Consider the following 13,244-nt stretch of genomic DNA (forward strand, 5'->3'; position numbering starts at 1 on the left):
GCCGACCGTTGCCGACCGGCGCATCATCGTCACGGCTCACGGCTTCACCATGGCGCTGATCCCCTGTTGCTTAAGACAACAGGACAATACGTCGTGGATTCCGGCATGGGTTCAATTTCACTGCGCCTCTCCATGTTCTCCATGTTGGGTTGCCTGATAGTGTATTTCGATGGACCCTCTGAATCATTTTTTTCCACGGACTCATGGAACTTTGAAAGAAAATAGAGTTGTTTCCTTCCGAATTTGGGGACAGCGAGACGCGATGATCGCGCACGGTTTGCATTTAATTTGTTGCAACATTTCTGTCAATCACTCACTTTGTGTCATAAGTTTCAGAAACTATCGCTAGCCTGAAAGTTAGCAACGTAATACACCCGTGGCCACTTTAGTGTTGATTAAGCCTGTCTGGTGCAAGCAAAAATTATGTTTGTATAAACGAAACAAAGTGGTGGTCGGTGTAATAAATGCAAGGTTCACTATCGGCACCCCACTGTTAGGATTGAGATAACGTTCTACTAAAATGTCTCGCCTGCCCAATTCAAATCGATCACAACACTGCACTGTAGACACGCTGTAAGTCTGCACTCCGACAATGAACATCAATAACAACGAATATCATACGGGAAAATCCTTCAGTAAGGACGTGGGCAGCTTGATTGTTCAAAATATAAGACATTGTGGTGACAATTTGGCATCTAGCGAGGTACCACGAGGAGCTACAAAAAACAAGCAAGCGACCGTTTTAAGATAAGCGTGGAGGGAGCCAGAAAAGTTTGGAAGAGATATACATGTATCAGGACAGATTCCCTTCAACCGGGATGAGAAAAGTGTCGTTCATGGTTACACACATATGAATACATGTACATGTAAAATGCTACCCCGACTGTACTTACTCTTACCTTTCCGTACCAAGTGAAATTGGAGTAAGTTTATTTACGGTTTGTAGGAAAGAAACATGGCTTAGTGCAAGTAATGTCTATTTCGAAAGTTTTGCAATCAAGACGGGCGATGTCTGTAATTTAATTGCTAACATTTTCTCAGTGGCATTTTCTCAATTCCCGCGTCTGAACAAAGTCTGAACACGACACTTACTAAACATGATATAGTATCGTTGGTATTCATTCACTGCAATATTGAAATCAGCACAAAATGTGTGATGTTCTGTAACACTGACTGCATTTGAAACACATGAGTTTTACCTGAAACTAAATACTGATAGGGCAAATGCCGTGGTCAACATCATTTGTATACAGTGTATTTTATAATCACTCCGTAATTTCAGGCTAATCGGCGTGTCCATGGGGTACCGATAGTAGGTACCGATATCACCACTGATACAGGGTAAAGTAACCGTTTTATCACCCTTCTGCAGACAGAATTTCTGCTTGCACCAGACAGGCTTGATCAACACTAAAGTGGCCACGGGTGTAAGTTATTAGGCACAGCTGACATGGTAACGTGCCTCTGACTCGACGATGCCGATTTTTCAGACTACACTCAGAGAATCCGAAACTTTCCACACAAAATGAGTGATTGACAGAAATGTTTCAACAAATTTAATGCTAAGCGGGCACTCATCTCGTCTAGTTGTCGCCTAAGCTCAGTCGCGGAGAGTAATTTCGCAAACATTTTACTATTATCGTTTGCGTATAGAAAACTCATAACAATGAAAAAATGTGTATATAGACTCAATCCAATGGATCGACTCTCTACGCATTTTTTCATTGTTACGAGTTATCTATATACGCATTTTTTTTCGTAAATGCGAACACTTACAGTGAATTATCTTGCCGATGTTTTTCTAAACAAAAGCGAATGTGTTTTGATTAGAATAGAATGAGTTTGGTGGTTTGGGGGAACTACTATGCGGTAATGAAGAATGGGAAATGAGCAATGAAATGAGCAGACAGCGGGTGATTTAGGATTAAATGTTACATCTTCACTGCAAATAAAACCATAAGTGTGTCTGACACATAAATAATACAAACAAATCAAAATCATGTTTGTTTGTTTTGTTGAATGTGAGCCACGTCTAAGACACACAACAAAGTACTGTTTCAGTCGCAGCTAAATGTCACCTTAGATGCCACCAGAGAACACCATTTCCACTCCAAAATTTCATTTTTCGCCTCGCTACGCTCACTCACCACTCGTTCGCTTCGCTCCCTCGCAGTCCACCCGTCTACTTTCTTGAATTACCCGGCTACTTTTAAATATAAGGACAACACTGATTAGCTGTATCTTCTCGCGATTTTTCCGTTAGTTTTGATTGAAATGATCACTGGCTCATGTTGAATAGCCTGTCAAGTAAGAGAGAATCGCATATTATTCGGAAACATTACGTGCCCTACAACTAAATAACATGTGATTTTACAACGAAAATTTCAATTTTTGTCCGGACAGAAATACAAAGTCTGTTGACACGCGGATTGCAACGTAGGCATTCTTCTGCACCTGCGCGAGCCATTTACAGCAATTTCAAAATAAATATGCATTACTTATGCCCGGCACTTACGTCGTAGTCCATTGTCCGAGCACGTTGCGTAGCCAGATGTCTGGCAATCCACGTCGCAATGTTGTTTTGATCCCGAAATAAATGTGAACTTGTACATCTGGCGTGATCGCGGCGTCACCATATCTGCGTTCTCCCCAGCACGCTGAGCATGCCAGACGTCAACAAACGAGCTTGGAAGGGCAACACGTTTGAACAAAAATTAGCTGTTTTATGTGGCTATAACATCACTAATCATGTTTGTTTCTTCGTAAAACAACATTTTGCAACAAATGTGAGCCTCCAACATGGAATTTTCCGAGGTAAAAATGGTCAAAAGTTACAAATAATGGCCCTTTAAGTCAGCTTTGCAACACTTTAATTGAAGTGGGCCGTACCTTTACTTGGAACAATCAACCAAATTTTTGACAGCTTTTTCAACTCCTTTTTTCCAGATGTGTTGGTGAACGTGATGATACATATGTATGGTGCATGAAAGCAGGTGTTGACGGTTTCTATGGTGGCGATCATAATGATGCATCAACTGGAAGTCAATATTCTTTCAAAGCGCCTGGCAAGAAAAGGAATTTAAAACGTTGTGAAGGAAGAATAGTGGATCCTTTCTTTGGAATTGCTGACGATTAAAAATTTTGATATTTGAGTGACAAGCATTTATCTTGTATTTTATCACATATCCAATGTATTATTTTATTCCAAGTACATCTACCCTTTTGTTTACCACTTTTCATCAAGTTGCGGCATTTTTCATCAGTATTAAGTTTTAGCACATTAGATGTCCATGGTAAATCTGTTATACATTCTGTTTGTGATATGTCTGTGCAGCAAGAGAATTGTATTCAATATAAAACCACTTGATTTCAATAACTTCCCATGTAACACCAGTAGAAAATGTTACAAGAAAATAGTGAAAATTAAACACTTTCTCACTTTTTTGCAAGAATGATGCATGATTTTATTTTTTCTTGCACTTTATGGGTGAGAATCTATTTTCCTGCCATGAATCTGCCAGAAACAAAATTCTCGCAGTCAAACAACAAGTTTTTTATATCTCACTGTCACGCTGCAAAAAAATGTGAAAGCAAATTTTCACTGATTGACTGTAATTTTTTTTCGCAGATTCATGGTGAGAAAATAAATTTTTGCCCATTGAGTGCAAGGATAAATGAAATCTCACAGCAATCTCGCAAAATGCGAGAAAGTGTCCATTTCTCACTGTTTTCTCACAATATTTTCTACTCATGTAAGTTTAATTAAAAGTCATTTTGATGTTGTTAGGTTAGCAATGTGAATGAAATCACTTTGATGTCTTCAACAATTCCATAATATCATTTCCATTAATTGTTGCAGCTGTACTTAACAGAAGTTTAATTAAGAGTATGAAAAATGTTAGAATAAAAAAAAATCATTACTTCATTAATGAAATTGTAACATAGGTTTACATAAACTGATATTTCCTGTTATTGTTTAAATATAAAGATCTTGGAGTCTTCAGCTTGTCCTTACGTATGGAAAGGCATCTACTAGTACGGTACCAGTAGTTCTAACCATGTTGCACCACATCCCTGTATACATGTCATCACACTCACCATTGAGATTAATTGATTTGGCTCAAAGCTATGGTAGTTTGAACAGAGTTACACCATAAAGGGGCCATGAAGTGGTCTTATACATAAATGTTAGGATCACTTGAAGCGGCGCTTGGATGGTGATGTTTGCCCTTGGATGGTGATGTTTGCCCTTGGATGGTGATGTTTTTGCTTGTAAATTTCTGTGGTCATTTATTGCACACATTTGCAGTATAATTGATGAGTAAAAGTTAAATTTACATGTTTTAACTAGCCATATTATACATTAAAAGTTCTCCAGTTTCAACTTTCAAAACTAATGCTGAATGCCCCAATAAGTGTATTCCTTTATGCAAAGTATACTTTAAGTATGCAAATCAAGTCAGTAGCAATCACACAGTGAATATATTTCAGCCTAAAATTTGGCATTATGTGATCACTTCTTATGCAATCACTTCTTTGAATATGAATGGAGACTACTGGTCCCAGTTATGCAGTCCACTACCACCGCCCTGGCTTGACGGAAAGAATGGTCAATCTTATCTAGTAGTCCACAACCACTGCCCTGGCTTGGTGGAAAGAATGGTCAATCTTAACTAGTAGTCCACTACCACTGCCCTGGCTTGATGGACAGAATGGTCAATCTTAACTAGTAGTCCACTACCACCGCCCTGGCTTGACGGAAAGAATGGTCAATCTTATCTAGTAGTCCACTACCACTGCCCTGGCTTGGCGGAAAGAATGGTCAATCTTAACTAGTAGTCCGCTACCACTGCCCTGGCTTGGTGGAAAGAATGGTCAATCTTAACTAGTAGTCCGCTACCACTGCCCTGGCTTGGTGGAAAGAATGGTCAATCTTAACTAGTAGTCCACTACCACTACCCTGGCTTGGCGGACAGAGTGGTCAATCTTAACTAGTAGTCCGCTACCAGTGCCCTGGCTTGGTTGGAAGAATGGTCAATCTTAACTAGTAGTCCGCTACCACTGCCCTGGCTTGGTGGAAAGAATGCTCAATCTTAACTAGTAGTCCACTACCACATTCCTGCCTTGGCGGAAAGAATGGTCAATCTTAACTAGTAGTCCACTACCACCGCCCTGGCTTGACGGAAAGAATGGTCAATCTTATCTAGTAGTCCACAACCACTGCCCTGGCTTGGTGGAAAGAATGGTCAATCTTAACTAGTAGTCCACTACCACTGCCCTGGCTTGGTGGAAAGAATGGTCAATCTTAACTAGTAGTCCGCTACCACTGCCCTGGCTTGGTGGAAAGAATGGTCAATCTTAACTAGTAGTCCACTACCACTGCCCTGGCTTGGCGGACAGAGTGGTCAATCTTAACTAGTAGTCCGCTACCAGTGCCCTGGCTTGGTTGGAAGAATGGTCAATCTTAACTAGTAGTCCGCTACCACTGCCCTGGCTTGGTGGAAAGAATGGTCAATCTTAACTAGTAGTCCACTACCACTGCCCTGGCTTGGTGGAAAGAATGGTCAATCTTAACTAGTAGTCCGCTACCACTGCCCTGGCTTGGTAGAAAGAATGGTCAATCTTAACCAGTAGTCCACTACCACTGCCCTGGCTTGGTGGAAAGAATGGTCAATCTTAACTAGTAGTCCACTACCACTGCCCTGGCTTGGTGGAAGAATGGTCAATCTTAACTAGTAGTCCACTACCACTGCCCTGGCTTGGTGGAAAGAATGGTCAATCTTAACTAGTAGTCCACTACCACTGCCCTGGCTTGGTGGAAAGAATGGTCAATCTTAACTAGTAGTCCACTACCACTGCCCTGGCTTGGTGGAAAGAATGGTCAATCTTAACTAGTAGTCCACTACCACTGCCCTGGCTTGGTGGAAAGAATGGTCAATCTTAACTAGTAGTCCACTACCACTGCCCTGGCTTGGTGGAAAGAATGGTCAATCTTAACTAGTAGTCCACTACCACTGCCCTGGCTTGGTGGAAAGAATGGTCAATCTTAACTAGTAGTCCACTACCACTGCCCTGGCTTGGTGGAAAGAATGGTCAATCTTAATTAGTAGTCCACTACCACTGCCCTGGCTTGGTGGAAAGAATGGTCAATCTTAACTAGTAGTCCACTACCACTGCCCTGGCTTGGTGGAAAGAATGGTCAATCTTAACTAGGTGTCATCCACAAATCATGGAATCATTTGGCTTAAAGTATAATTGTGATTACCGACCATGAAATTATTCAATTCTGAAAAAGGAGGAATTGTTGGACTATATTGTAGCCATTTAAAATTTTAGTCTTAGTCATCAGTCACTATTTATTTTCTTAATTTACCACACGATTCTTTTCATATTTACAATTCTAGTTCAGATGTGATAATCACATTATCGCATATATGTGATTGACATGTTAATGAGACTTGTTACAATGCAAAGGGGTGTCAGTCCTACAGTCCTTCTAATCACCGTAGTTTGGACCAAACCAATTGTTATCAATGGCAATACTGGACGTGCTTACAGGGAACAGTGTGTGAACAGGTTGAGGTTTTCTTCTGTCTAGTGTGTGAATAGTAAAAATGTTTAACCCTATATCTAGTTATGTTATCTTTCTAAAACTGTGTTCAGGGAATTACTTTAAGGCACCCATGTATAGTTGTTTCTTTATTTAAAGAGACCCGTACATTCTTGTTTTCAACCATTGAGTATAAGCCACCAACATGTACATTCTTGTTTTCAACCATTGAGTATAGCCATCAACATACACAGTTGTACTGATGAAAACATTCGATTCTCAGAATTTGTTTGAATTGTGTCAGGCCATCTGATATCGTATCATATCAGATGCATTATGGGTAGCTTATATAGTACAGTAAAAGGTTAGGCTGTGATACTACATTACAACAATCGTTATTACATGTACCCTAACACAACTTACTAAGCTATTTGTTTAAGTAATGTATTGATTTTTTAGCTGTGCTGTAAGCAACTCGGACCAAGTAGGTATTTCTATGTCGTCGTTTGTCATTTGGCATCAATGGTCCATCATCATTCATAAAATGTTCGCATTCAAAGCTTCTTCAAGCCCCAATAGCTGCAAATTTTATACATTAAATATTTTCATATTTTTATTTTCAAACCCAAGTCAGGTCATGTAAATGTGCTAACTGAGGGACATGTATAGAAGTATCACTACTCGCTGATTTGGACCATGCCTACACGTTTTAACGGGTTATATAATAAATGGGTGCCGCCTCATAAAATGGCGCCCTCACAGAAAAGTACAAAAATGCAGTATTACCTGCAAATACACATCGTAATCATAAAAGAAACAAGCATGATGACATTTACTTGAATGCAAACACAAGATGACCAACATTTTGATGTAACCTTTATTTTCTCTGTCACATGATTAGTTTCTGATAATGGCAGGAAATCTATAATGATGTTAAAACGTTTGAATTTACATCGCACTTTTGAGACTTATGACAATGTTATACATTTTTTCAGTGTTTAATGGGTCTCATTCAAAGAATGAGAAAACTTGAGGATATTTTGAGATCGGTGTATTACACATTTGCAGCTATTGGTGCTTTAAAGGGATACAGTTGTCAGAACTGCGCTCAAAGGCCGTATGTACCAATACAACCAATGTAAACTCTGTATCCAAGGTACAATGGTGATTAATGAAAGTTAAAACATGTCTGTCATAATCTACAGTATGATTTAAGGTGGAACGCACCTCGATGACAGATATTCAGACTCTCACACTTTTTCAATTCTTTTCTGATCTACCACTTGTGGGGGTTCGTTTTAAAGCTCTTGAAGACAGAAAACTTTTCACCGTCTTAGTTTTTCCAAAATCGAAAATTTTTATTTTTAGCTCACATTTGGTATACCAATGTGAGGTAATCGTACAAGCTGATAGTTCATTTGCATGCCATTTGCATGTCTGTATGTATGTATACTATGTATGTACGTATGTATGTACCGGTATGTATGTATGTATGTATGTATGTCCCTCCACGTCAAAAACCGCTAAACCGCAGCACCTACTGTCTTAGTATTTGGTGTACAGGTGCACCTAGGGGTGGAGATGTGAGTTTGTTCAAATGAACATGTCAGTGTCAAAAGTATGCAAATGAGGGGAAAAAAGGAAAAACCCTGCTAATTGCTAAAACTCTGTAACCGTTGGTCAGATTGGTTTGAAACTTGGGGTACAGATTCCTTTAGGCATTCTAAAGTAGGTTTTAAAAAATTTGGTATGAAATTTGCATGTTTCTATTTTTAGGGTAATTTTTTCAGTTTTTAATCCAAAAATGTTTTTCTCTGAAACCACTCATCTGATTGCTTTGAAAGTTGGTATACATGTTCCTCAGGATGACCTCAGTCAAGTGTGTACAAATTGAATTTAAATTTTAATATTTGTAATTTTGGGGCAATTTTCCAAATTTTTGGTCAAAACTTTTTTTATTGAAAAATTACTAATCTGATAGCTTTGATATTTGGTATACAGGTTCCTAAGGTTGATCAAAATCAGTTTAATGAATATCGTGAAGATATCTTGAATTTTGTATTTTTGCTGAATTTTTTTGTTACTTTTCTCATTTTAAGTAAAATTTCTTCTTCTCTGAAACTGCTAGCCCAATTGCTCTCAAATTTGGATTGGATGTTTGCGAGGGTGTTACCCTTCTAATTGTTGAAATTACGACAAAATTGGAAATATTACTGTTTTGGGGCAATGTTTGTCATTTTTGGTCAAAAAATCTTAAAAGATATATTCTTTTTAAGCCCCTGGAGAGACAGCTTTTATATTTGGTGTACAGATGTCTAGAGATGACAATAGTTAGATATGTGGAAATTGTCCTGAAATATACAAATTTGTATTTTTTAGACAATTTTGTTATTTTTGGTCAAGAAAACTTGTTCTCAAAATTACTTGCCTGATAGCTTTGTAATTTGGTACAAAAGTCCCGAGAGATGTTATGAGATAAATTTTCTGCTCAAAATGTTGGGAAACCCCCAAATTTTTATATTTTAGGTAATTTTCGTTTGTGACCTTAAATGACCTACACCAACCCAGGATATTTTGTGAGAGAGTTTTGAAGGCTGTGAACATAATTTTGTCATATTTAATATCGATTTGTAGTAAAATTTGATCCAGAAAACAAAGCTGAGGTAAATGTTTTCATTGCGAAGCAATTTTTGCAACTTTTGCATGTAAGACACACAAGAAGTGATGAGAAATTTGGATCCAGGATAATTCCAGATGTCGTAATCCCCCCACAGTGGAAGGCATTTCACTATCTGTAACTGATTTAAAAGTGCTGTTTACGTTTGAATGATAGCACTCATAGCATTAATTAAAACATCCCCAAGTTTATAAATACATTTCCTGCCATGCCAGCTGGTCTTATGTAAGGGGTGGAACATTTGATATTCAGGAGGGGGTAGGGGATAGAAGATTGATGATGTAGCGTTACTTTTTACCAGATCTCTTGTACATTTTTTCGCACTCTTTATTTTTTCCCCACTCTCCCACCTTTTCTTTTTGTCAGGCTTCTCTGGCTAATTTTTTTGTTGACATTTGCTTATGTATGTAGGATCTGCTTGTCCCATTGCTATAGAAGTTGATATGCATGTTCCTAAAGTTGACCTCCAGTACCTAGGTTGCAGACCTTATTTGCTTTTGTCATTCTTGTTTTTCTGGTTTAAATATTGCTTGAATTTACCAATTCAAACCGAATGTGAGCACACTGTCCTTGAAGGTATTTTTTCTCCATAGAGTTAACACAGGGATGGCAGCCATTTTGAATTTCAAATATCGGTAAATCTCGAGTAATTTGTTTCTCTACTTCCAAAATTTGCATTGTGACCCCTGATTTTTATTCTTGATTTTGAAAGAGAATGGTTGAAATAATCCTTAAGGAAAGTTTGAGTAGAAGTTTAAGTCTTTCACTTTCGAGGTGCAAACTACCTTAAATGTTGCAGCTATGATGATGAGATGCATCTAGATATATCGTGCACAAAATATATTGCTTGTAAACAAGGAACTCACAGGCGCAGTTTCGCCAATGGTTTCCCTTTAAGAACCACAGGTCCAGTAACTAAAATTAATGTTTGGCATACACGTCGCTAGGGATGAATTAAATCAGATTTGTCCAAATTCTGATAAAATACACAACTCCTTATTTTAAGGCATGTTTTGCTGCTTTTGTTAAAATATCTAATCTAATTGCCAGACAAGCTTTGGTATAGATGTTTCAGGTGATAAACTAATTGAGTTTGTCTAAATTATGATGATATCTGCAATTTTGTATTCTGAGGATTTGCTTTCACTTTTGGGGTCAAATTTGTCCACAAGTTTCTTCTTTAAAGCCATCCCTGATATAGCTATCAAAATTCAGTCCATAAGTTCCAAGGGATTACCTCATTCGGTTTGTCCAAATGTTGATGAATTTTCCAAAACGCATATTTTCTAATTTTTGGTCAAAACAGCTTTCTGGGCTTACAGTGGCTTACAATTTGAAATTCAGTCTTCAGCCACTGACTGATACCCTTGTTAAGCTAACTGTGTAATAAAATTAACATAAAGTTTAAATTTAAGTTTTGGTTGCTATGCAGTGGTTCTATTATTCTAGTCATCAGTAAAGGCTAACAGCGGCAGAAATATTGACCTCAAGGTCTCTTTTTGAATGATTATTTATAGATTATTTCTTCATGCAATGTATTTAAGTTTATTAGAACTAAGACGGGTATCTTTGTGAAACATCAAAGTTTCACACTTTAAAACAATATCATTATTCATTTTAAAATAAGGAAATGTATAAAAAAGACTAATTTGTTATAGTGATCTTCTTTTGAAATATAAGGTTGCATCATAAGCATTTGTATTATTGATGGTAGCTGTAGGTGATAGAATTAACTCATGGCTATAGAATCATTTCATGGTTGATGGTAGCAGTACATGATAGGATCATTTCATGGCTGATGGTAGCTGAAGGTGATAGGATCTTTTCATGGTTGATGGTAGCTGAAGGTGATAGGATCATTTCATGGCTGATGGTAGCTGAAGGTGATAGGATCATTTCATGGTTGATGGTAGCTGAAGGTGATAGGATCATTTCATGGCTGATGGTAGCTGTAGGTGATAGGATCATTTCATGGCTGATGGTAGCTGTAGGTGATAGGATCATTTCATGGTTGATGGTAGCTGTAGGTGATAGGATCATTTCATGGCTGATGGTAGCTGTAGGTGATAGGATCATTTCATGGTTGATGGTAGCTGTAGGTGATAGGATCATTTCATGGCTGATGGTAGCTGTAGGTGATAGGATCATTTCATGGCTGATGGTAGCTGTAGGTGATAGGATCATTTCATGGTTGATGGTAGCTGTTGGTGATAGAATCATTTCATGGTTGATGGTAGCTGTACATGATAGGATCATTTCATGGCTGATGGTAGCTGTACATGATAGGATCATTTCATGGTTGATGGTAGCTGTATATGATAGGATCATTTCATGGCTGATGGTAGCTGTAGGTGATAGAACCATTTCATGGCTGATGGTAGGTGATAGGATCATTTCATGGTTGATGGTAGCTGAAGGTGAAAGAACTAACTCATGGCAATAGAATCATTTCATGGCTGATGGTAGCTGTACATGATAGGATCATTTCATGGCTGATGGTAGCTGTACATGATAGGATCATTTCATGGCTGATGGTAGCTGTAGGTGATAGAAACATTTCATGGCTGATGGCAGCTGTAGGTGATAGAACCAGTTCATGGCTGATGGTAGCTGTACATGATAGGATCACTTCATGGTTGATGGTAGCTGTTGGTGATAGGATCACTTCATGGCTGATGGTAGCTGTACATGATAGGATCATTTCATGGTTGATGGTAGCTGTTGGTGATAGGATCATTTCATGGCTGATGGTAGCTGTACGTGATAGAAACATTTCATGGCTGATGGTAGCTGTACATGATAGGATCACTTCATGGCTGATGGTAGCTGTTGGTACATGATAGGATCATTCCATGGCTGATGGTAGCTGTAGGTGATAGGATCATTTCATGGTTGATGGTAGCTTTAGGTGATGGGATCATTTCATGGCTGATGGTAGCTGAAGGTGATAGGATCATTTCATGGCTGATGGTAGCTGAAGGTGATAGGATCATTCCATGGCTGATGGTAGCTGTTGGTGGTAGAACCATTTCATGGCTGATGGTAGCTGTAGGTGATAGGATCATTTCATGGTTGATGGTAGCTGTAGGTGATAGGATCATTTCATGGCTGATGGTAGCTGAATGTGATAGGATCATTTCATTGCTGATGGAAGCTGTAGGTGATAGGATCATTTCATTGCTGATGGTAGCTGTAGGTAATAGGATCATTTCATGGCTGTGGTAGCTGTAGGTGATAGGATCATTTCATGGCTGTGGTAGCTGAACGTGATAGAAACATTTTATGGTTGGTGGTAGCTGTACATGATAGGATCATTTCATGGCTGATGGTAGCTGAAGGTGATAGGATCATTTCATGGCTGATGGTAGCTGTTGGTGATAGGATCATTTCATTGCTGATGGTAGCTGTACGTGATAGAAACATTTTATGGTTGATGGTAGCTGTAGGTGATAGGATCATTTCATGGCTGATGGTAGCTGAAGGTGATAGGATCATTTCATTGCTGATGGTAGCTGTTGGTGATAGGATCATTTCATTGCTGATGGTAGCTGTAGGTAATAGGATCATTTCATGGCTGATGGTAGCTGTACGTGATAGAAACATTTTATGGTTGATGGCAGCTGTAGGTGATAGGATCATTTCATGGCTGATGGTAGCTGAAGGTGATAGGATCATTTCATAGCTGATGGTAGCTGTTGGTGATAGGATCATTTCATTGCTGATGGTAGCTGTACGTGATAGAAACATTTTATTGTTGATGGTAGCTGTAGGTGATAGGATCATTTCATGGCTGATGGTAGCTGAAGGTGATAGAAACATTTCATGGTTGATGGTAGCTGTAGGTGATAGGATCATTTCATTGCTGATGGTATATCTGTATATAGTAGGATAATTTTGTTGATGGCAGCTTTACTTGACAGCATCATTTGTAGTTTAATGTATCAAAGAGCTGATGACAAAAATAGTAAAATCGATTTGGTCTACAGTTTTTTAATTACATTTTATATGAATAACACG

At 38.5% G+C, this 13,244-nt stretch overlaps 3 protein-coding genes across 3 annotated transcripts in view; 1 reads left to right on the forward strand and 2 right to left on the reverse strand.

Annotated features, from left to right (window-relative positions):
• LOC139142512 (protein sax-3-like) overlaps positions 1-4,397 on the forward strand; it is a 101,033-nt gene extending 96,636 nt beyond the window's left edge. Inside the window, exon 15 of the mRNA XM_070712468.1 lies at positions 2,947-4,397. Within this exon, the coding sequence (XP_070568569.1) occupies positions 2,947-3,136 (190 nt within the window). The 3' untranslated portion in view covers positions 3,137-4,397. The remainder of the gene's footprint in view (positions 1-2,946) is intronic.
• Positions 4,398-10,967: 6,570 nt separating this feature from the next.
• On the reverse strand, positions 10,968-11,621 carry LOC139146359 (streptococcal hemagglutinin-like). The gene has a single exon (XM_070717756.1). It carries the CDS (start codon positions 11,619-11,621, stop codon positions 10,968-10,970), a length of 654 nt encoding a protein of 217 aa, XP_070573857.1.
• Positions 11,622-12,467: 846 nt separating this feature from the next.
• LOC139146372 (uro-adherence factor A-like) lies at positions 12,468-13,082 on the reverse strand. The gene has a single exon (XM_070717761.1). The coding sequence runs from the start codon at positions 13,080-13,082 to the stop codon at positions 12,468-12,470; it is 615 nt and encodes a 204-aa protein (XP_070573862.1).
• Between the last annotated feature and the right edge of the window lie 162 nt (positions 13,083-13,244).

The sequence above is a fragment of the Ptychodera flava genome, chromosome 1, assembly GCF_041260155.1.
Source record: "Ptychodera flava strain L36383 chromosome 1, AS_Pfla_20210202, whole genome shotgun sequence".
NCBI classification, from domain to species: Eukaryota; Metazoa; Hemichordata; class Enteropneusta; family Ptychoderidae; genus Ptychodera; species Ptychodera flava.